Genomic DNA, 22,824 nt, shown 5'->3' on the forward strand with positions numbered 1-22,824 from the left:
GAACAGCCAAGTTGTTGTCCTTCAATCTTAGTTGTGGCGGGCACAGCTAGCTCAGCTCCAAGTCCAGTCGCACCGTTCAGCTCAAGGTGCCATGTTCAATTAGTTGCAGGTCGCCGTAGCCACCATCCCATGTGGGAGTCGAACCAACAGACCTTGTTGTTAAGAGCACGCGCTCTATCCACTGAGCCACCTGGGCGGCAGCTCAGCTCAAGGTACCGAGTTCAGCCTTTAGTTGCAGGCAGGCATAGCCCACCAGTCAAACAGGCAACTTTGTTAGGAGCACGTGCTCTCACCAGCTGAGCCATCCTGCCAACTGTTGGCAGCTCAGCGGCAGCTCAGCTTGGGCACAACTCACTGGCCCATGTGGGAATCGAACCAGCAACCCTGTTGCTTAGAGCTCATGCTCTTGAGCAAGCTCTTAACCAACTGAGCCACTCGCCTGGCCCCAAGAATATTCTTTTCTAGTGGACCACTCTATCACAGAATTCAATCCATTGATGAATGTATTGTTTGATAACCGTAGAATTATTTATAACTAAGAGAGGTGGGCATTCTGATGTGGTACTCCAGTCAAGCAGTTCAAGTGGGTAAGTTGCCCTTGCCAACTTTTGGGGGTGTTTTGCCCATATCTCCTTTGCTAAGCTTCATAAATGAAAATTTTCTCTGCTAATTGGTGCTGAAAGTACACTGACCGATTCTTATTGTCTATATCCATCCATGTATAATCATTATCATAAAAAGAAATAGTAAATTATTTCTTGTGCCAAAAGAGTGACAATAGAATTGTTAGGTTATTACACCTGCTGGCCATTGGGCAGTCTGTGACTGTCATCTCCTTTTGCTGTAGCAACTCATTTATATAGTCAGTTTAATACTTTATTATATTTTTTGCAAATCAGAAAAATAGGTCCAATGCTAGTGATAAGAAATTAGATCTCACAAACAAACATAATTGAGAGAAGATAGAAATTATTGGCCATGTTGAAAGCAATGCTTCTTTAATCTCAGTTAAGTCCACATTAGACTTATGCCTGTGTGTTAAAATATAAAGGGAAAAAAGCAAAATTGAATAACACATCTGAAATACTAGAAAAGCATCCTCAATGATGGTAACTTCTCACAGTTATGTTGGCTGTTAGCTATCAGATACTTTGATTTCTTCATAGGACTCAGAAAATAAGTTTCATCAGTAATACATTTGTATAATCTAACTCTCCATCTAGTATTAATTTCAACAGTAGATCTCTTTCTGATGATGTCCCCAAGGTATATTCTGAACACAATGACTTATAAACCTGATGTACTTACTCTTAGTAAAAAGTCACCTAGGAAGACGGAAGAGGATGAACATTAGATGTAGAGCTAGAGAGTGTAGAGTATACGTGGAGAAACCTGAGGACATGAGCCCAGCTGGAACAGAAAGTACAGGAGACTGATGGTCCAGATTGAGGAGGACCCCTAATTCCCCCAAAGGTGGGGACAGAAGGATGCACTTCTTCTCCCAGGGAACAGGAGGGAATGGTTGAAGAATTGGTGGCAGTGTGCCATATGATGAAAGTGACAGTGGAGGAAGACTTACTTTCCTGAATATTTCTCTGCAATAAACTAGGTTTTGAAGGAAGGAAAGAAAATGAGCTGGTGGAGAAGAGAGACTTTTCCTGCCAGAAGGAATAAAATGTTTCAAGGCCATGAATCTGGTAACATGTTGATGTCTGAGCATGAGGTTAGGAGTAAAGCAAACAGACCCAATTTTCTGGAAGAAAGGTTTTGTCAGTGTAGAATAACCAATAGATAAGCAAATGTCAAACTTTTCCATCCTTAAGAAAACATGCTTTTATTTCCTTACTGAGTTTCCTTTATTATTCACTAAATCATAGTCCCTGAAGTTTGATGTTGTGAAATTTAACGAGGGAATTTCACAATTGGTGACTTTGTTAAACTTCGAATCCTCTAATTTTTTATCATTGATATAAAATTGATTCATTTTAGGTGTGGAATACAGAAATGTAAAGGAACGTTGAAGAAACTGTTAGTAATTTGAACCATATATCTCTATCCTTAGTGAAAAATGAAAACACCCCAAAGGAGGTTTTATGTGGAGTAAACTAGGTCTGGAAATGGTCTATATTGAAAGACCTAAGGGCCTTTTGATGTCTGGTTCTTTGATTTGGCTTTTACTTTTTAAAGGGGTGCTATGTGATTATAACTAGAAACATTTCAGGTTCTTTGCTTGGCAAGTTAATTGTTCCTTAGCTTGCTCCATTATGACTAATCATGTAGTTTTGAATGGCAGTAGCTTGAAGTTAATTACCAAGGAGATTCACCTTGTTTAGTAGAGAAAGTTCCAGTTCATCGTGAAAGCTTGATCACACCCCTACTATGTAATCCTTCATTTGCAGGTTGTGGCTGTGATGTGAACATACAGTTATTACAGATTCAAGATACATTTTAATAATTTTCTGAGTAAATGGAATATAACAGTTTGCTTTTCTTGCAACTGGTACCATTATGTTTGAAGTTGGAAGTTATGGATAGATTGCTAGAAGGTGCTGCCAAAATTTGCATTGTTTTCTTTAAGAAGTTTTTAAACGTGTTGCTAAAAAGTATTCCATTTTGCATTGATACAAACACTTGTGTGATCTTGAGAAAAGTTATCCCTATACTTTGGAAAGTGCCTAAAAACTCTGAATATCATTTTCTTCTGAAAAAGAGCTTTCTTAAGTATCAATGGTGGTGGTGGGGACCCATCTGTTCTCTTTTCTGCAGCCTGCTTGAGCATCTGAAACCATTTTAGATGGAGAGCAGTCAAAGTTTCCAGTTTATTGTAAGCATTCCTTAGCCCCAGCGAGCATGCTGACATAACCCTCCCTCTAAGAAGCACAGTCGAAAGCTCAAAAAGAGGACAGAATGATGTGGTGACCTTGTTTCAAGTTGGAAAGAAAATTTCTCTTCTATTAAGCATTTCTTTGTAGCTGTGTCTTCATAGAACTCTGCATTTCTTCTTATGAGAACACACTGCTTTAAATGCCTGACGTATAATATGATGGTCAAGAGAGACCTCTTATTGGCCGAGACATTTGTGACACTATTCACACAATAGGTTTAATTTGTAATGTGAGATTTTTAGGCTCATTAGATGCTTTCTTGAGGAATTCAATTTGAAAACCTCATTTGTTTGTTTTTTTAGCAGTTTATATAGTTAGGTTCTTGAGTTTTACTACAATCAAAATTTAACAATGAATGTGGTGAAATAAGAATAATCTTGGTGGGGAGTTGATAAACTAATAAAGTATAGAAATTATTTAATGTTTTATAGTTAACAAAATGATTTTAATATATTTTCTTTATCTTTAAAAGAATCTTACATGGTTTGTTACCATATGTATTTTGAAAGGGGAAGCTTAAATGTCCCGCTGTCAAAATCATCACAAATTCCTACTAGTAAAGTCTGAATTAGTATGAGAATGGCGTACTTCTATAGATTCTTTAGGAATTTTAAGGACAATCATTCATGAAAATAAAATTAATGATACTGTTTTATTAGGAACACCTAGGATTTATTCAATAAAAACAAATTCTTCATGTACACTTATGTAAACTCTGAAAAAAATTTAACATTTTTTATTTCAGAGAGATTAGAGACCAATAAATAACGCCCCCTTTCCCTCTCAAATTTAGAACTGATTTGAAAAACTAGAAGTCTCAGGTAGACGGAGTTGTGGTGGAGGTGTGTGGCCAACACGAGGCTTGGGCAGCCTGCATTGGATTAAATGTACTCCCCGGGTCACAGCCAGAACTGCCAACAGGGAGGAGCCTGTGCAAAGCAGAGGATGACATTCCTGGAGGGAGGAAGAGTGCCTTCACCATGGCTTCTCCCAAAGCCAGCCGTTGTGAGTGGGTGTGGTAGAGAGCAGGACAGAAAAGGGCAGAAGTTGTCTTGTTGAGAGAGTTGAAGGGTGAGCTTACTTCACAGGCCAACCTGGGCGGGAGGAGAGCAAAGCCAGTTCAGCCTGCAAGCACACGTTTAACAAAAGGTAGTGTTTTGTCATTTTTACTCCAGGTCCTTTTTTGTTTAAAGGAAAAGAATGGTATAGGTCTGGATTTTCTCTCTTTCCATCTCCAGAGATAATCCCATCTTTCTGGTCCACATTTTATGCTCTTACCAGGCCTTTTCAAGGCTGTGTTCCTCCCTTGAAAAGATACCTGGTTTTTATTAGGAGGAGTGCTCTTTAAGACCTGTCTGTCACCTACGCAAATAGACTTTTGATACTCAGAACTGAGCAGTTTATCACACAGACTAGGACACACTTGAATCCCACACCTGAAATCACAGATTAGTCCCAAATTAGGACTCTCGCTGTATGTACTTGCAGTAAAACAGCCTGATTCCAAAAAAGATTTCAGTTGCTTTTCTTATTCTGACTTATGCAGCCTACACATTTTTATATGTAGTGTTTTCCTTGTGGTCCAGTTACAAGTGTGCCAGTTCATGATTTTCAGGATGATTTTTTTTATTAGACATTTAGAAATTACCTAAAGGTATGCTTCCTTTCCAGAATAATTGCTTTTAGCCCCACTCCGCAGGCAGCGATAGGAAACAGGTGAGTGTATACATCTGCACATGCATACACATGTGTACATATACGAGTATACGTATTAAAATACATATACATGCATCCTTGTACATGTACTTACACGCATCTATTCTGTGTCTGGCTAAATATATAAATATTATGAATTCATACTAATTCCAGTTCCAATCAAATGCCGCAGGGTTTTTTTCCCCCTGTATTTTCCCCTTTTCCTTATTTGTTATTTCCTTCCCTGACAGTGAGAAACTTGACTTCCATTATATGTTTAGTTATTTGCTTAAACCAGAAAATGGTTTTTGAATCAATAAAGCATAACTTGGGGAAAAATAAAAATAAAACTAGAGATTCATACTTCTTTGAGTTCTTTTTCTTTAGCCTGCGAGCAAATGATCCAAATACTGTGTTCAAAAGTTGATTTGGTTATTTCTCACCTCCCTTCCAGTGTGGTTATGTTATTAATCGTTTGCAGTGCTGTTAGATTTTTTTTTCCTGTTGGTATTTTGTTTTAGAATTTCCCAACCCCCATGCCTGTTTATTTTATTCTTTGGGTTTTGAATAAATGGAACATTAACATGGTTTCAGCAATTAGACCTGTACTAAAAGGCGTATTCAGAGAAGATGTGCCCCGCCGCCATTCCTTCTGACCTTTCTGCCCATTCCTCGTCTCCCCTGTAGACATGCCATCTCATCAGTCCTTGTGTTTGCTTTTGCGCAAATGAGCAGATGTATGTGTGTCTCATTCTTTTCTTTCTTACACTTTGCTTTTTTCATGTATTATAAACTGGAAGCCATTCATTCTTTTTTACATCAGCATAGCATGCTAGCATGTGGATGAATCACAGTTTATGTCCTGCCTGTGGGCTTCCAGGTTGCTGAATTCTCAATTAGAAATGATGTAGTAATGAATAACCTCATAGATATGTATTTGTGTATTGTTTGAAATATATATTCAGGGTAACTTTGTAGGCATGGAAATGCTGGGTCAAAAGATAAACGTATGTGCAGTTTTGTTATAGATTGTCAAATTCCACCCCCATCCCCACCCCCGCTCCCATAAAGGTTGTGCTGATTGAATTTTTACTGGCTACATATTAGAATGACTTTTGACCCCCAGCCTCCCAAGTAGAATGTGCTGTTGTATTGAAAAATGTTTTGTAAATCTGATAGGTGATAAATAGTAGCTCAATATAGGTTTTTTAAAGATTTTTATTGCGGAATTGGGGGGATGGGAACAGCACTGGGGAATTGGGGGGAAGGGGACAGACAACTTGCTGTCCTTTTGTTCTTCAGTCTAGTTGTGGAGGACGTTGCTTCACTGGCCCAAGTTGGCACCATCATTGCGCTCTTCCTAGCCAAGGCAGATCAGTCGCCGGCTTCTGGATGGCTGCTCACTGCGGCTGCTGGCTACACACGATAGGTAGCCCATGGCAACCCACTGCCACAGGGGCTGCAGCCTACGCCATTGCCGGCGACTCTCTGCAGCCCATCTCCAGGTTGAGCTGTTGTTCAGCATCTTAGCTGTAGAGGGCAGTGTCACTGGCCCTCATATGTGGGCTCTGAACCGGGGCCCTCTGGCGTCCCAAGCCAGTTCTTAACCATTGCGCCACTCGACCGGCCCAATATAGATTTAATTTGTAGTTCTCTTACAATAAGTAAGAGTAAACATTTTCATATACTAAGGGCCATTTTAAGAGCTTAATTGAATTATAATTGAAATACAATTAATTTCACATATTTAAAGTGTACCCTTTCATGTTCTGACATATGCATACACTTGTGAAACTACCAACACACAAAAAAGATGCCTGTGTGAGTACATATTTATTCCCAAAAGTTTCCCCATGGCCCTGCGTAACGTCTCCCGCTCACCCTTCTGCCTTCTCCACGTGCAACCACTCATCTCCTTTAATTTCTAGAATTCTATAGAGCTGGAAGCATATACTATGTATACTTTTTGGTCTCACTTTTTTTTCCTTGGCGTAATGTTTTCGAGATTCCCTGTCGTACCATTTCTCAGTAGTTCATTCCTTTTTTTGGGGAATAATATTCCATTGTATCAATATACCCTAATTTACTGATCCATTTACCTGTTGGTGGACATTTGCACTGTTTTCAGTTTTGAGGTATTGTAGATAAAGCTTCTGTGAACACTAATGCCCAAGTCTTTGTGTGGACATTTGCTTTTTGTTCTCTTGGATAAAAACCTAAAAGTCAAATGTCTAGATCATATGGTAGGTGTATGTTTAACTCTAACAAACTGCGAAATAATCCTCCAAAGTGGTTGTGCTATATACAGTCCCATATATACAGTTGTGCTATATACAGTCAGTATATATCAGTTCTAGTTCCTCCACATCCTTGCCAAAACTTGATGTGGTCAGTGTTTTCATTTTCACAATTGTAGCAGGTATGTACACATATCTCACTGTGGTTTTAATTTGCATTTCCCTAGTGACTCATGTTGAAAAACCTTTCGTGTCCTTGTTTTTGCCATAAATATATCTATTTTGGTGAGTGTTCAAATCTTTAGCCTATTTTAACTTGATTGGTTGTTTTCTTATTATCAAATTTTGAGAATTTTTTGTACATATTGGATGTAAGTCCTTTAACAGATAGATGATTTGCAAATGTTTTCTCTCAGTATGTGGTTGTCCTTTTCATTTTTTTAATGGTTTCTTTCAGAGAGCAGGTGTTTTTAATTTTAATGGAAGTTCAGTTTATTTTTTTGTTCTTTTATGAATTGTGCTTTTGGTGTTGTATCTAAGAAATCTTTCCCCAACCCCAGATCTCAAAGTTTTTCTTCTGGAAGTTTTATAGTTTTAGGTTTAGGACTATGATTCATTTTTAAGTTAATTTTGTATACCCTGGGAAGTATGAATTGAAATTCTTTTTTCTCTTCTTTTCATAACATTGCTTTCTTGTCCTTTTACTGCGTATAGACTCTGTAGTGACATAATCTCTGTCATTTGCAATATTCATTTTTGTTGTGTCTTTCCCCATCAGTCATTTAGAGGTTTATCAGTTTTATCAATCTTCTCAAAGAACCAGCTTTTGGTGTCATTGATTTTTGTGTAATGTTTTTGCTCCTACTTTATTGATTTATGTTCTGATTTTTATTATTTCCACTCTATTACTTATTTTGTAATTTGTTTCTTCTACTTATGTAATTTGCTCTTTTTCTAGTTTATTAAGGTGAAAGCTGATGCCATTGATTTGAAATCTGTATATTATTTTCTAACTAGGTATTTAATTCTATAAATTTCCCCGAAGTACAACTTTAACAGCATCTCTATAATTTTGATGTTTTATATTCATTTTAATTAAGTTCAAAATACTTTCTAACTTCTCATTTTATTTCCTATTTGACCCATGGGTCAGAGAGAATAATACTATTTAGTTTGCAGTTATTTGCGGGGTTCCCAGAAATCTGAATTTTACAGAATTTTTATTTAATTCCATTGTGATCAGAGGCTATACATTACATAATTTGGATCCTTTTAAATATACTGAGAATTGTTTTACATTCCACTATATAACATTTTGATAAGTGTCCCATGCACTCTTAGAATCTACATGTATTCTGCGTGGTTGAGTGGAATGTAAGAAGTGTCACTTAGGTCATGTTGATTAATAGTGGTATTCAAATCCTGTTTATCCTTGTCTGTCGGCTTGCCCTATCACTTATTGATAAAGTGATATTGAGAGCTCTAATTGTGATTGTACATGTGTTTATTTGTCCTCGCAATTCTAAAAGCTTTATTTCTTGTATTTAGAATACCTGTGTGCTATAGATAAATTAAGCACTTAATTAAGTAATGACCTTTACTGTTGGTAATATTCTTTGCTCTGAAATCTTCTTGGACTGAATATTAATATAGCCATTCCAGCTTCCTTTTGATTAGTATTGGTATGGTATATCTTTTAAAATACTTTTAGTTTTAATTTATTGGTCACTTTAGTTTTAAGGTGTGTTCTTATTGGCAGTATGGAGTTAGCTCTTGCTTTTTCAATCAGTTTGACAGTCACTACTTCTTATGTGGGTATTTAGACCATTCACATTTAATGTGACTAATGATACAGTTAATTTTAAATCCAGCATCTTACTATTTGTTTCTGTTTGTTCTACCTGTCCATTGTTTGCCTTATTTTTTTTTCTGCCTTCTTTGGATTGATCGAATTTTTTTAATGAATTCTTTTATCTCCTTTTTTGCCTTTTTAGCTATAATGATGGCTTTGTTATTTTAGTGGCTGTTTTAATGTTTAGTGTATACACTTTAAAGGTCTGAGAGTGTAACCGTAACCCTCAAGTGATATTATACTAGTTCATGTACGCGGTCTGACAATTAAGTTCGCGAACTCATCCTAGAAAAAGTGCTACATACCTCATTGCTGAATATCACTGCGGTCACCTTCGAAGTACTCCCCTTGGGAGGCTATGCACTGATGCCAGTGTCTAGTCCACCCTTCAAAGCAAGTTTGGAACTTTTTCTGGAATGGCCATCAGAGCTGTTGTCATGTTACCCTTGATGTCCTGAATGTCATAAAAATGTCTTCCTTTTAATATTTCCTTTATCTTCGGGTAAAGAAAGAAGTCATTGGGGGCCAGCTCAGGTGAGTAGGGAGGGTGTTTCAATACAGTTATTTGTTTCCTGGCTAAAAACTCCCTCGCAGACAGTGCCATGTGAGCTGGTGCATTGTCGTGATCCAAGAACCATGAATTGTTGGTGAAAAGTTCAGATCGTTTTTGTCTTTCTCACGCAGCCTTTTCAGCACTTCCAAATAGTATACTTGGTTAACTGTTTGTCCAGTTGGTACAAATTCATAATGAATAACCCCTCTGATATCAAAAAGGTTAGCAACATTGTTGCAACAAGTTCGCAAACTTAATTGTTAGATTTCTATGTACAGATGTAAAGAAATAGCATGATGTAGGAAACAGCTTTGTATTTTGAAGTCAGATGGGCTGGTTTAACTTCTCTGTCTGCCACTTACTATGTAAATTGGGCAAATCACTTAGCTCTATTACACTTCATTGTTTTATTTGTGAAAAAATGTAGTTAATTTTTTAGTTATAAAAAATGAAATGAAATAATAAACTGAGTAAACTCTGATTAACATAATAAGCACTCAGTATGTGTTCACTCTCCTTCATTTGCAAAGACATGTAAAAATTATGGTTAAACTATAAATGTTACAGTTGTAGCAGCATCATTCACTAAAAGCACTGGAAAATATCGTGACTTTAAAATATATTTCACACCATTTAGAAATCATTTATCATAACCAGAAAACTCTCAATGATAAATATTACATTTATACTTGGTAAATAAAATTTGATCTACTCTGCATAGTGATGAATGTAAGTGAGAATATTTTCCAGCTACTTTGAAATAGTGAACTGCCCAGGGACAAGGCATGGATGATATTTTGAAGGAAATAAATATTTCAGCTTCACATTTCAGCCTTTTTTCTTTATTCCTTTGATCTGGCTCTGGTTTGCTTATCATTCTGCCTGAATGACTTCACACTGCCTTTTTTTTCCCTACTAACAAGACGTGATCCTGCACCTATTTCAAAATATTTAGGCTTTGTCCTTTTATGGGATGAATATGCATTTCTTATTTTTTACTGATATACCACTGCTGCTAAAACAAGATGTATTGGTGGGTATATATGTAGCTTTGCATATAGAATGTATAATTTATATATGGAACTTTTAATCAGTGCCTTCTTAAATACAGGAAACTTAAAAGGTAGCAACATTAGATTTTGGATTTATTTTGAAGTTTAAAAATTTTAAAGGAATTTTTCTTCGCTATACGCTATAGCCATTTTATTTTTAAGGATCATTTTCCCAAAGTTTTCGTATTTTACCGTAAAAATTTCAATTGCTTTTCTCTTTGCTGAGGTAGAGTTCTTTTAATTAATTTATGAGCCCATCTTATAGTTAGTTAGCATCAAATTATTATGTAAAACTTAAAACTGCTTAAACATTTCATTACATTTACCTAGATTGCTTTATTTTATACTTTACACATAAATCTTCTGAGATTGGTTTTCTTATACAGACTCTCACTGCCTCTTTCCATTTATGTATTCCTACAGCACTTAGAATTTGTCACAAAGCATATATATAATATTACACTACTATTTGATGTTTTTCCTTGCATTCTTCTCTTTTGCCTTAACCAGACTGTACTTTCTCCCAGATAAGAACCATTTCTTTTAAGTTTTCTGCAGTCATTGACCAAGTGGACCTCAGACTTTGATGCCAGGACCTCTGCCTCAGCTCCTAGAACATGACTAGATTACGAGAAGGTTGATGCCAGGATCAGTTCTTTTCAACCATAGTTCAAATCCAGTTGACTTCAAAGGATTTATAGACCTCCTAGCTGAAATCTGTATCTTTTTAAGATATATTTTTTTCTTTTTTAAAGCTTTTATTGGGGAATTGGGGGAGGGGAACAGTGCTGGGGAATTGGGGGAAGGGGAACAGATAAGTTGCTGTCCTTTTGTTCTTCAGTCTAGTTGTGGAGGACGTCGCTTCACTGGCCCATGTTGGTATTATCATTGCGCTCTTCCTGGGTGAGGCAGATCAGTCGCCAGCCACTGGATGGCTGCTCACGGCAGCTCTTGGCCGCTCATGCTGGCTGGCGGTCACACACAGTAGCTTATGGCAGCCCACTGCAGCCCCACTGCAGCCTACACCATTGCCAGTGACTCACGGCAGCCCAGCTCCAGGTCAAGCTGTTGTTCACCATCTTAGCTGTAGAGGGCGCAGTGTCACTGGCCCTCATGTGGGATCCAAACTGGGGCCCTGCTGCTCAGAACTGGTGTCCCAAACCAGCTCTTAACAAACGTGCCCTCGGCCGGCCCTCTTCTTAAGATATTTTTGAAGAGTTGAAGAGAATCCTCTTTCTTATAACTAACGTACTTAAAGCAGTCCTGGCTCTTAAAGACTGGATTTTGATCCTGGGAGCACGGCTCTTTGGGCAAGCCGAACCCATTGACAAGAAAAGGTCCTTGTCCAAAGAGTTCCATAGGACCGTTTTCCTCTAGTAGCTGGTTTAGCCCTGGATCATCATGGTTTCGTTGAGCTTTATTGCATGTTTGCCTGTGGTTGTATCAGTGCTGCCCTGTTTGAGTCGAGTTTTTGTTCATCTGCTTCTGACACTGAGGACTGTTGGCTTCCTTTTTTCTACCTTTACTGTCGTTGTTTGTGAGTCCACTCTCCCCTGAGGGCCTTCTGAGCAACTCATCCCGATTCACCATAGTGGATGGAGATTCCTGCGGTAGAGATCTGCTTCCTGCAGACCCATCTCTATATTAAATGAAGTAGGATGAAATCTCTGTGAACCTTCTTCTGTCTGTTAAGACCCTGTGTTCAGACTTTGTTCCAATATTTACTATTCATCTTTATCTTTTTCCTTTACTTGATGGGAGTCCTCTTAGAAAGACAACTTTCTTACATAGCTTTGTTCCTTAGTATAAGTTAGTGGCTAAAATATACTATGCCTTAATCAGTGTTTGATGAATGAGTCAATGAAAGGTTGAATGACTCTGTTGTAATCTCAAAGCCTTGTTCTGTTAGTAAGAAGAATGGAGAAAATCTTTTCAGGCTTGCTATGGCCATTTTAAACATAATTTTGTTATTTATCCTTAGAAACACTCTCTTGTCTTCTAGTATATTACAAAAGATATATTTATATTTGGCTTTTTAGGCTTCAGTAGTTATATGATTATCTTATATGCAGCCTGCTCTGTGACTCAGGATGGCACTTTGTCCTGATATACTGTTTTGAAATGGACTAACACCAAGAACATGCACACGATATTTCAAAATTGTGATACATGCCTTTTTTTTTTTTAAGATTTTATTGGGGAATTGGGGGAGGGGAACAGCGCTGGGAAATCAGGGAAGGGGAACAGACAAGTTGCTGTCCTTTTGTTCTTCAGTGTAGTTGTGGAGGACGTTGCTTCACTGGCCCATGTTGGTATTATCATTGCACTCTTCCGGTGTGGCAGATCAATTGCCGGCTACTGGACGGCCGCTCACAGCGGCTCTTGGCAGCTCACGCTGGCTGCTGGCTGCTGGCCGCTCATGCTGGCTGCCAGCCACTCACGGTCGCTCATGGCAACCCACTGCAGCAGGGGCTGCAGCCTATGCCATTGCCGGCGACTCACGGTAGCCCAACTCCAGGTCGAGCTGTTGTTCAGCATCTTAGCTGTAGAGGGCAGTGTCATGGGCCCTCATGTGGGATCCAAACCGGGGCTCTGCTGCTCAGAGCTGGCGTCCCAAGCCAGGTCTTAAGCAATGCGCCACTTGGCCAGCCTGTGATACATGCCTGTGATAGAGCAGTGCAGACACGTCTGGCAGTATCATTTCCTTGTAAGGCCTTAAAATTTTCCTATAAAAAGTCATTTTCCTTCACCATTTGATCATCTCTAGGCTTCCTGAAGATTTAACAGTACTTCATTCCTCATTATCCATTACACAGTTCTTTTCTATGTTGGCTTCTACTCTTCTGAACTTACCGTAGAAAAACTAAAGCTTTCTTTGGTTACTTCTTCCTTTCGCGAGCCTTGACAGCCGTTGATCTCCAGAAGCTTTGGTTCATAACTGTACTGACTCTTTGCACTGAAACTTAGTTAGCTTTTTGGGTTGATGCATCTTAGCTAAGGGTGATGTCTGGAAATAACTAATTGGCCTTTGGGCGGCTTCAGCCTGGACCCTACCTCATTCAGATTTGCCAGTTACATGCAAGTATTCCCTTTGGGAGAAATAATTTGGCTTTTTAGGCTGTCTTTTAAACCTGTTGACATTACTTAGAGGCAGTCAAGTAATTGAACAAACACAAAACCTTTAAATGCTTAAAGACTATAACAAAATTTAACCTATTGACTTTTTCTTTGTCTGATTTAACTTTAAAGTCTGTCCACTCCCAACTTTTTTTTTAATCCATATAGCATTGTTAAGGCAGGTATAAATATAATATATTAAGTATCTTAGACAACCCTTTATATGTTCTAAGTTTTGAATATATACTAGTATTGTTGGTTGTAATAATTTCTTATCACTGCTATAAAAAAATTGCCACAAACATAGTGTCTTAAAACAATTCAAATCTGTTATCTTAGTTTTGGAGATCAGAAGTCCACAGTGAGACTTAGGGCCAAAATCAAGGGGCTGTCAGGACTGGCTCCTTTGGGATCCTCAAGGGAGGAATCTGTTCCTTGCTTTGTCCATCTTCTAGAAGCTATCTCTGTTCCGTTCCGTGGTTTGTGGCCCTGTGTCACACTGTCTTTCCTCCACTGCTTGTGGTTTGTGGCCCTGTGTCACACCGTCTTTCCTCCACTGCTTCCATTCCGATATTCTATCTCTGCCTTGAGCTGCTTGCTTCCCTTTTATAAAGACCTGTGATGACATTTGCGGCCTTCCCAGGTACTCCAGGATGATGTCTCTGTCTCAGACCTTTCCCTTACTCACACCTGCAAGTCCCTTTTGCTAAATAAGGTGGCAGATATACAGGTTCCAGGGATTAGGATATGAGCATCTTTGCAGAACCATTATTCAGCCTACGGCGTTAGTGCTGTTTCAAACTTAATCGGCTGATCACACTCTGTAGGATACTCGAGTTGGTCTCACTGATACAAGAAATGACTTTGATCTTCCTCTAAAAACTTATCTACCATTGTTTCTCACCCTTACCCCTTACCGCTAATGAATGAAGTAAGAACAAGGAGGCTAATTTCCCCAGACCTAATAAGATGCAGATGCATCTTAGTCAAGGAGTAATGGAGCAGTGTTTCCTCTCAAACGGGCTTCCCCACCTTCCAAGGTTATTGAGATATATTGGGTTGTCAGAAAAGTCATGACGTATTTTTCTGTGTTTTTCGTTGCAAAAATGTGTCGTGACTTTTCCGATAACCCAATAATTGACATATAACATCGTGAAGTTTAAGTTGTACAATGTAACAAATTGATATATGTATATATTGCAAAATGATTAACACCATAAGGTTAGTTAACATCCATCCCCTCACGTTTTTCCTTTTTAGAAGCATTCTCCTGCCACCTGGGCATAAAACTTTTGCATCATCTTCAAAAAAATTTTTTTATTATGTTGTGTCTGATACATATAAAGAAAGTACGTCAAATAATATTTAAGCACTAAAGGCATACAAAACGAAATGAGCATCATGAACTGACCACCCCAGTTAAGAATTAGAACATTATTGAAACCGTTGCCTCTACCTGTGTGCTCCTTCCTTTCCTAAACTCCCGGCATCCCTGTCCCAGAGGCAACCGTTGTCCTTAATTGTGTGTTGATACTTACCCAACATTTTTTCAGTATAGCTTTACAGATATACTCCTAGTTACAATTTTTTTGTGCGATGAGAATTTTTAAGAATTATTCTTTTAGCAACTTTCAAATATACAGTATAGTATTGTTAACGATACTGTGCATTACATCCTCAGAACTTATTCATCTTATAACTGGAAATTTGTACCCTTTGAACACCTTCACCCATTTCCTCCACCCCCTGCCCACACCCCCACCCCAAGCAACCACCAGTCTGTTTTCTGAGTTTGAGTTTTTTAGATTCCACCAATAAGTGAGATCATACAGTATTTGCCTTTCTCTACCTGATTTATTTTACTCAGCGTAAGTAAAATAAGATCACCCATGTTGTTGCAAATGGCAAGATTTCCTTCTTTATTACTGAATACTATTCCATCGTGCGTGTGTGTGTTTGTGTGTGTGTGTGTGTGTGTGTGTGTATCACATTTTCTTTATTTGTTTGTTGATGTACACCTAGGTTGTTTTCATGTTTTAGCTATTGTAAATAATGCTGCAGTGAACATGGGGTGGAGAAGGGGTGCAGGTATCTCTTCATGAGAGTGATTTCATTACTTTTGGACATATACCCAGAGATAGAATTGCTGGAAAATATGGTAGTTCCATTTTTAATTTTTTGAGGAACCTTCATACTGTTTTCCACAGTGGCTGTACCAATTTACATTCCCACCAACAGTGTAAGGCTCTCTTTTCTCCACATCTTTGTCAACACTTGTTATCTTGTCTTTTTCATGATAGCCATTCTAATAGGCTTGAGGTGATATCTCATTGTGGTTTTGATTTACATTTCCCTGATGAAACAAAACAAAACAAACCGCACTTATTATTATCTCTGTCTTTGATTACAGCCATACTAGGTGGTGGACTGGTATCTCCTTGTGGTTTTGGTTTGCATTTCCTTGATCACTAATGAGACTGAGTGTCCTTTCCTGTGCTTATTGGCCAGTTGTATATGGGGAAATGTCTATTCAGATTCTTCACCTATTTTTTTATTTTTATTTTTTTAGCTGATCCATCCTGCTGCCTGTTGGCAGCTCAGTGGCAGCTCAGCTCCGGCCGGGACTCGAACCGCTATTGCTCAGAGCTCTCACTCTTGAGTGAGCTCTTAACCCATTGAGCCACTCGGCCGGCCCTTCAGAGTCTTTACCTATTTTTAAATTGTCTTCTTTATCTTTTTATGATTGGTTTGTAAGAGTTCTTTATATATTCTTGATACAGGTCTCTTTTCAGATATATGATTTGCAAATATTTTCTCCCATTCTGTGAGTTTTCTTTTCACTTTTTGATAATATCCCCAGCAGCTCAGGAGTTTTTTAATTTGCTGAAGCCCATTTATCTATATTTCACTTTCTTGTTTCTGTTTTTGATGTTATATCTAAGAAAGCTGTGCTTAGTTCAAGGTCACAAAGGCTTACTCCTATGTTTTCTTCTAAGAGTTTTATATTTTTTGCTCTTTTAAATTTAGGTCTGTAGCCCATCTTGAGTTAATTTTTGTGTATTATAAGGAAGGAATCCAACTTTATTCTTTTGCATATGGACAGCCAGTTGCCCCGCACCACTTCTTATAAAAACTATTCCTTCTGCATTGAATTGTCTTGGCACCCTTGCTGAAAATCCACTGATTATCCATGGAAGGGTTTATTTATGGAATCTTAATCCTATTCCATTGATTTCTATGTCTATCCTTATGCCAGTAGCACACCGTTTTTATTACTCTAAGTTTGTAATCAGTTTTGAAGTCAGGAAATATGAATCCTCCAACTTTGTTCTTCTTTTTCAAGGTTGTTTTGCCTAGTCTGGGTCTCTTGCATTTACATATGAATTTTAGAGTCAGCTTGTCAATTTCTTCAAAACGCCACCTGGGATTTTGACAGGGAGTGTGTTGAGTCTGTGGATCAATTTGAGGAGTGTTGTCATTTTTCCAATATTAAGACCAATACTAATTTCCATTTTCCTGGATGGAAATTAAAGTTGCAAGTGTTTAGATGTCCATAGTGTTTACCATTTTTTAACAAGAATTTAGCAGAGATCACCAGTCTTAACAGTCAAGTGAAGAAGAGGCGAAAGAAGTTTATTCACTTACCATGCTTAGTGAAAGGTATTATTTTTAGTCCCTTTTAAGTTATAGCTGTATCTTAAAGTTTTTCACTAACTCACTCTAATCAGTTTAAGTACCGATAAGCAGCCATGAACACAGATGATATAGCTGCTTAAAAGTCTGTTTTCTAGCTCAGCTGGGAAGGGACTGGAGACTCTTCTAGCTGTTTTTCAGACTTGTTTGAAGTTTTTTGTTTTGTTTTGTTTTTCTTGGAGTTTCCAGTGGAGATGCCAAGCTGGCAGCAAATGAAGTATACTGTAATGTGAAGCCTTATAAATATAAGTTGGCTCTCTGCCATCATTATCAAAAGTGCTGGTACAAAAATGTGCAAAGGGAAGGTTTTCAAATCAAGGTTGGCCTGTACATATAAATGTTAGCTTGTAAAGCTCAAGAAATACTAAATTGTACTCCATTAGTCCCCTCCGTTTTATTGCCTTCTTGGAATAATCGTGTACTTCGGAACATCGTTTAATCTGAGCTGGCTTGTGGTTGTGTAAGAATGCAGCGTCTTTTTCTTTGTGCTTTATATACTCAGATGAGGAAAATTTACTGCATTTTATAAATAAATCAGAGCTGAAAAGCAAATCTTCTTCCCACCTTTTTATCTTCATGGAGGCCCAGCTTTAAGGCATTTGAGTGATGCATTTATACTCGGCCCCACAACTAGTTCCACTGAACAAAAATAATCTTCAAAGTCACGTTTCTTACAGGGCACACTATTCAGAATCATAAAAAGGAATACTGTGCTTATGATAGTAAGGAGCAGATTTTTCTCTTTTTCAAACTCTGAAAGTCTTTACTGGCGTTTCATTACTTTGATTGAAATGAAAATGGATCCTTCATTAAAATGAACATCATCTCTATTTAAATTAAGATGGATATTTTCATTATAGTAAGACAGAAGATTCTTGAACATTAGTGGACTTCAATATTTTTGTCATAGTTTAACTGGACAAGAACACTGGTTTTCATTAAGTAAGGCCTTCTTTGACATGAAGCTTTACCATTGAATTAACTCAGCAGGTGTACTGAGACTAAAAACTGGTTGGGAGACTTCACCCACTGCCCCATGCTGGCTGTTGTGTATAGGACAATATTTTCTATTTGTAAATCAGGATCAAAATGATCAATTAAAAGCAATGTGCCTCATTGCACAAGGTTTTATTTTAATAATATTTTTAATATGGTCTCTGATATATACCTGATTATGGTTAGGCTTATGACTTTGGTTTTTGTGGCCATAAATAGGTATAAAGTAAATGAACTAAACTTAGTAGATAAGAATGAGATGACAGAGAAAATGTTCATCCCATTAAATTGGAAGTGTTTAAATAGCTCATGTGAATTATTGGGACAGAAAGTGTAAAACAACTGACTTTTAATATTCATAGAACAAAGTTGATATTTCAGCCACAAGTCATGTGTGTTTATAAAATGTGTTAGGAAAATTTTCTTTTGGCTAATTGATAGTACATAATTTAAAATCATATGATATATAAAATTTTCATGTTTTCAAATATTGTTTAATGTACTTTCTTTCCTATTTGTAAACAGACCAAGCAAGCAAAAGTAGACTTTTGAAAAATTGAAATCTTGATGGTGAAACAGTTTTCCTAAGCGCTTTTAGGAGGGCCTTAACAATGAAAGAGTGACACAGGATGAACTAGTCTACAGCAGGGCAGGGAAGTAGCTCTTGCGCTGCCCAACCCCAACCCCTGCGATGGGAACATTATTTATTCATCAAGCGCAGTAGCCTTTCCCTCTGCCTTTCCCCCTGAGCCTGGTCTCAGAATCCTTCTAATAGAGAACTCTAGGCAGCCCCTGCCGGCCATTTGGGTCCATCACACCAGAGCAAGTGTCCATCAGACATTTGTGACATTTCTCCATCACATTTGCCAACCTAGGTGTAGGCCGTGGTGCCCAATATAATTTATATGAATTTATGTTGTTTTCGTATGCTATTTTAATATTCAAATATTTGAGTATTCAGACAAAATAATCAATCTTTGTCTCCGGGAAACCTGACATACAACTCAAGGCTTCTTGCTTCTTGAGCAGAATAATGTCAGAAGGGTAAAAATGCACCAGATCAAATGAAAATTCCCTTTTGCCATCAGAGTGCGCAGTCTTTTATGTGATGATGTCCCTTGAATCAGCCGTCAGTATGACATCCACTTATTAAATAACCATTGTCTGTCTGTGAACTATTAACATTAAGTGGCAAAAAAGCATCATTAAAAAAAAATTTTTATTTTAACCACATGTAAGAAAAATGGAGAACAAGATATTCAGGTTCCTGTTAAATAGTGAACTAAAGTGAACAACTTAAAGGAAATCTTTAAAAAAGTTTTAGAAACCTGTGCCTCCTTGCCATAAAATGCAGTAACTGCGAGCGCCACCTGGCATGCAGGGTGACTAGAGATGGCTTTGCTCTCTTGGGCCTCACACACCTTGGGGCAGAGTATTAACCCCTGTAGGCCATTAAAATAGTGGCTACAACTGGGAAGCAGATACACAGAAGAACAGGGATTTCAGTGGAAAAACTGCTTAGTGTATCACAGAGATGTCTTGATTATGGTCATCTTTAGGTAGAAGGATGTGTGGGTGGATATAAAGAGCTAAATAGACACGTGTGATACTTACAATGAAAAAAAAGTTAAGATGGGCACAGAGTGTGTTCTTCCAAACCACACACGGAGAGCTGTTTATTTGCAGATACTCCATGTCCAAACACAGTGGATGGGGACTCTAATCTATATACGCGTTGTTACATTTTGTCCTGCTGACATGGAAACTAAGTGACGCTTTTTCTTATCTTTTTGCCATTCAAGCTTTGAGAAAAGTTTTCAATTGGTGGGGGGGGGGCGGGGAGTTTGGTATTTTGATATTTTGTATTACATATATGTCCCATTGGAAAGCCTAGAAATTACTAAGTGTCTTAGAGGGGATTTTAAACTAAGATCTGAGTAACTTCTAAGACATCAAATTACTTTTTTGTCCACATCTTAAAAGACAGTGGCATCACTGTTTGGGACATGTCTTTCTCCCTCATTATGATATTTCTCTAAAATTTGATTTGTGTGAGTTAAATTATGCTATTCCTTAGCATTCTTCAGTATTATAGTTAATAATAATATAATATTTTATATATGTTTAAGCTTTCCCATTTGGGAAGGTGAGCCAAGTTAATCTTACTTATGATGTCCCCATCTATTTAGGCGGCTATACCAAAGTACCACAGGTCAGGTAACTTATAAACACCAGAAATTTATTTCTCATAGTTCTGGAGGCTGGGAAGTTCAGGGTCAAGGCGCTGGCATGGTCATGTGCTGATCAGGCCCATTTCCTGGTTCATAGCTAGTGCCTTCTTGCATGTCCTCACATAGTAAAGGGGCAAAGGATGTCTCTGGAGCCCCTTTTATAGAGTAGTAACCTCATTTTGGGGAGGACATATTCAGACCGTAGATTATGGCATCTAGAAAATCAGGAAAGCAGCATAGCATAGTAGCCATCACATGAGCTCTCCAAGCAGACAGCCAGGCCTGGAACCCTGGCTTGATCCATTACTATTATAGATGTGTAGCCTGGGAAATATTCTCTAAGCCCTAGTTTCCTGTTCTGTAGAAGTAGGGAGATATAATAATAATAATACTCTCATACAAGTTTACTGTGAGAATAAATGAGAGAGGGCATATAAAATATTTTGCACAGTGCCCACTACCTAGCCAGAACTCAGTATTAGCCATTAACTTTCTTGTATTTATAATCTAAAACCTTAATTTTTTTTTCTTTTATCAACATGCAAAGGTATCTCTTCTTCTGTTGGAGCCTTTTGATTATATCATTTTAGTTCAAGGTAGGAAGAGCTGAGATGGTTAACAGTTCTTTTAGGCAAGTCTACTAGAGGGCCGTAGAGTAATTCCAGGCTATCATGTTGTTCTGTTGCACCTGTCATCCTGCAGCTCAGCTCCTGCTACACGTGCATATTAGAGAGGTTTCTATGGATACATTAGTTGTTTTGAAAAATTGAGATATAATTCACATACTACAAAATTTATCCTTTTAAAGTATACAGTTTAGTAGATTTTAGTATATTCACAATTATGTGCAACTATGTAATTCCAGACCGTTTTCATTTCAAAACAAAACAAAACAAAACAATCTCACAAAAACAGAAAAACCATACATATTAGCAATCAGTTCTCCATTCCCTCTCCTCTCAGCCCCTGGCAACCACTCACCTACTTTCTGTCTCTATGGATTTATCTATTCTGGATATTTCACATAAATAGAATACAATATGTGACCTCTTGTGACTGGCTTCTTTCACTCAGCATGACGTTTTTGAGTGTCATCCATGTTGTAGCATACATCAGCACTTCATTCCTTTTTAAGGCCGAATAATGTTCCACAGTACAGAAATACCACATTGCACTATCCAGTCATCAGTTGAGGGAGAGGCATAGCTTTTAAACAGTTTTGTTTTTAGGGAAATCTTTGAAAGTAGTTGTGCCTTCATCAGAACACATATTATGTGTCTCTAGCCTTTTTCTCCTGGGACAAATTATATCAACTTTTTAAAGAGAAGTTTTACAGAATTTGGATCAAAAAAATGAAACCTGAATTTTACTTTAGAGCAGGTTACATATTGTTCTTTCATCCAAGCCTGGTGCTTTGATATTTGAACTGTGAAGCTTTTCGGAACTTCTCTAGGGAGAAAGAGGAGCAGCTGAGTCGTGTGACTGAAGTTCAGAGGTTGCAGGCCCAGCAGGCGGACGCTGCCCTGGAAGAGTTTAAGCGGCAGGTGGAGCTGAACTCAGAGCAAGTCTACACCGAAATGAAAGAGCAGGTGAGGAGGCCACCATACCATCCTTTCTGAAAGTCACTCTCAGTAGGAAGGTACCTACTGATCTTAAATAAGACAGAAACGCATTTACTTTAAAAAAAAAAAAAGCCTTACCAAATTAGCCATACTCTTGGGTCAGGAATTGTGAATGAGAAAGGGCTGTTGTCCTTGTAGGAGGAAGACACTCACCTCCATCACAGCCTCGACGGAGGAGGTGCCCCCCAGTGGCCAAGAGCAAGGGCCCTGGTGGACAGGGGTCAGCCTGCAGGCTCCCCTGTCCGCCGCAGAACATGGGAAGGGAAAGGGGGCTAGCTGTGGGCTCTGCCATGTGGGCTCCTTGCTTGTCCTGGTCACTGGTTGTGCGCTGATCAGCAGCTCCTGGTGGCAGCGAGTGGAGGGAGGTGGAGGGAGAACTGCCTGGAGCTCTGCAGACAAGGAGATGGGTTCTCTTTCCTCCTTCAGGAGCCCTTGATTCCGCCTTAAATTAATGCCAGAATAATCATTGTAAAGTTTCATCTCCAAATGTAGTCATGGCAGGAGTGTATCTACCAGGGGAGCATGGCACAGCCAACAGGTAAAATCCCACGAGCACTCACGGCCTGTAGAGCAGATGCAAGTTAACCATGTCTGTGTTTGTTCATGTTCCATAAACAGTGTTTTATTGATCAGTTACAGCAAATTATTTTCAACCGGCAGTTCAGGAAGACAGGGGCTGTCTCCAGTTCTTGTACAAGTTAAGTGGTATGGTTTTTAGTTTTAAGGGAAAATAGAAAATTTGTAAAAGAATAAAGGGAACAAACACCAAGGTACCCATCAAGAAGAATCAACAATTGTTAGCACTGTTTACTTAAACTAAAACATTACAGATGACGTTTTAATTTGCTTTGTTATTCGTGTCTAATCACATTACTCTCTCCTCTCCACTTC

General features: G+C 38.3%; 1 protein-coding gene across 2 annotated transcripts in view; it reads left to right on the forward strand.

Moving 5' to 3' along the window:
* CEP112 (centrosomal protein 112) overlaps nt 1-22,824 on the forward strand; it is a 355,787-nt gene that overhangs the window by 120,170 nt on the left and 212,793 nt on the right. For both annotated transcript variants that reach the window (XM_019637812.1, XM_019637813.1), the window contains exon 18: nt 21,765-21,900. In XM_019637812.1, coding sequence (XP_019493357.1) covers nt 21,765-21,900 — 136 coding nt within the window. The remainder of the gene's footprint in view (nt 1-21,764; nt 21,901-22,824) is intronic.

The sequence above is a fragment of the Hipposideros armiger genome, unplaced genomic scaffold (assembly GCF_001890085.2).
Source record: "Hipposideros armiger isolate ML-2016 unplaced genomic scaffold, ASM189008v1 scaffold_34, whole genome shotgun sequence".
NCBI classification, from domain to species: Eukaryota; Metazoa; Chordata; class Mammalia; order Chiroptera; family Hipposideridae; genus Hipposideros; species Hipposideros armiger.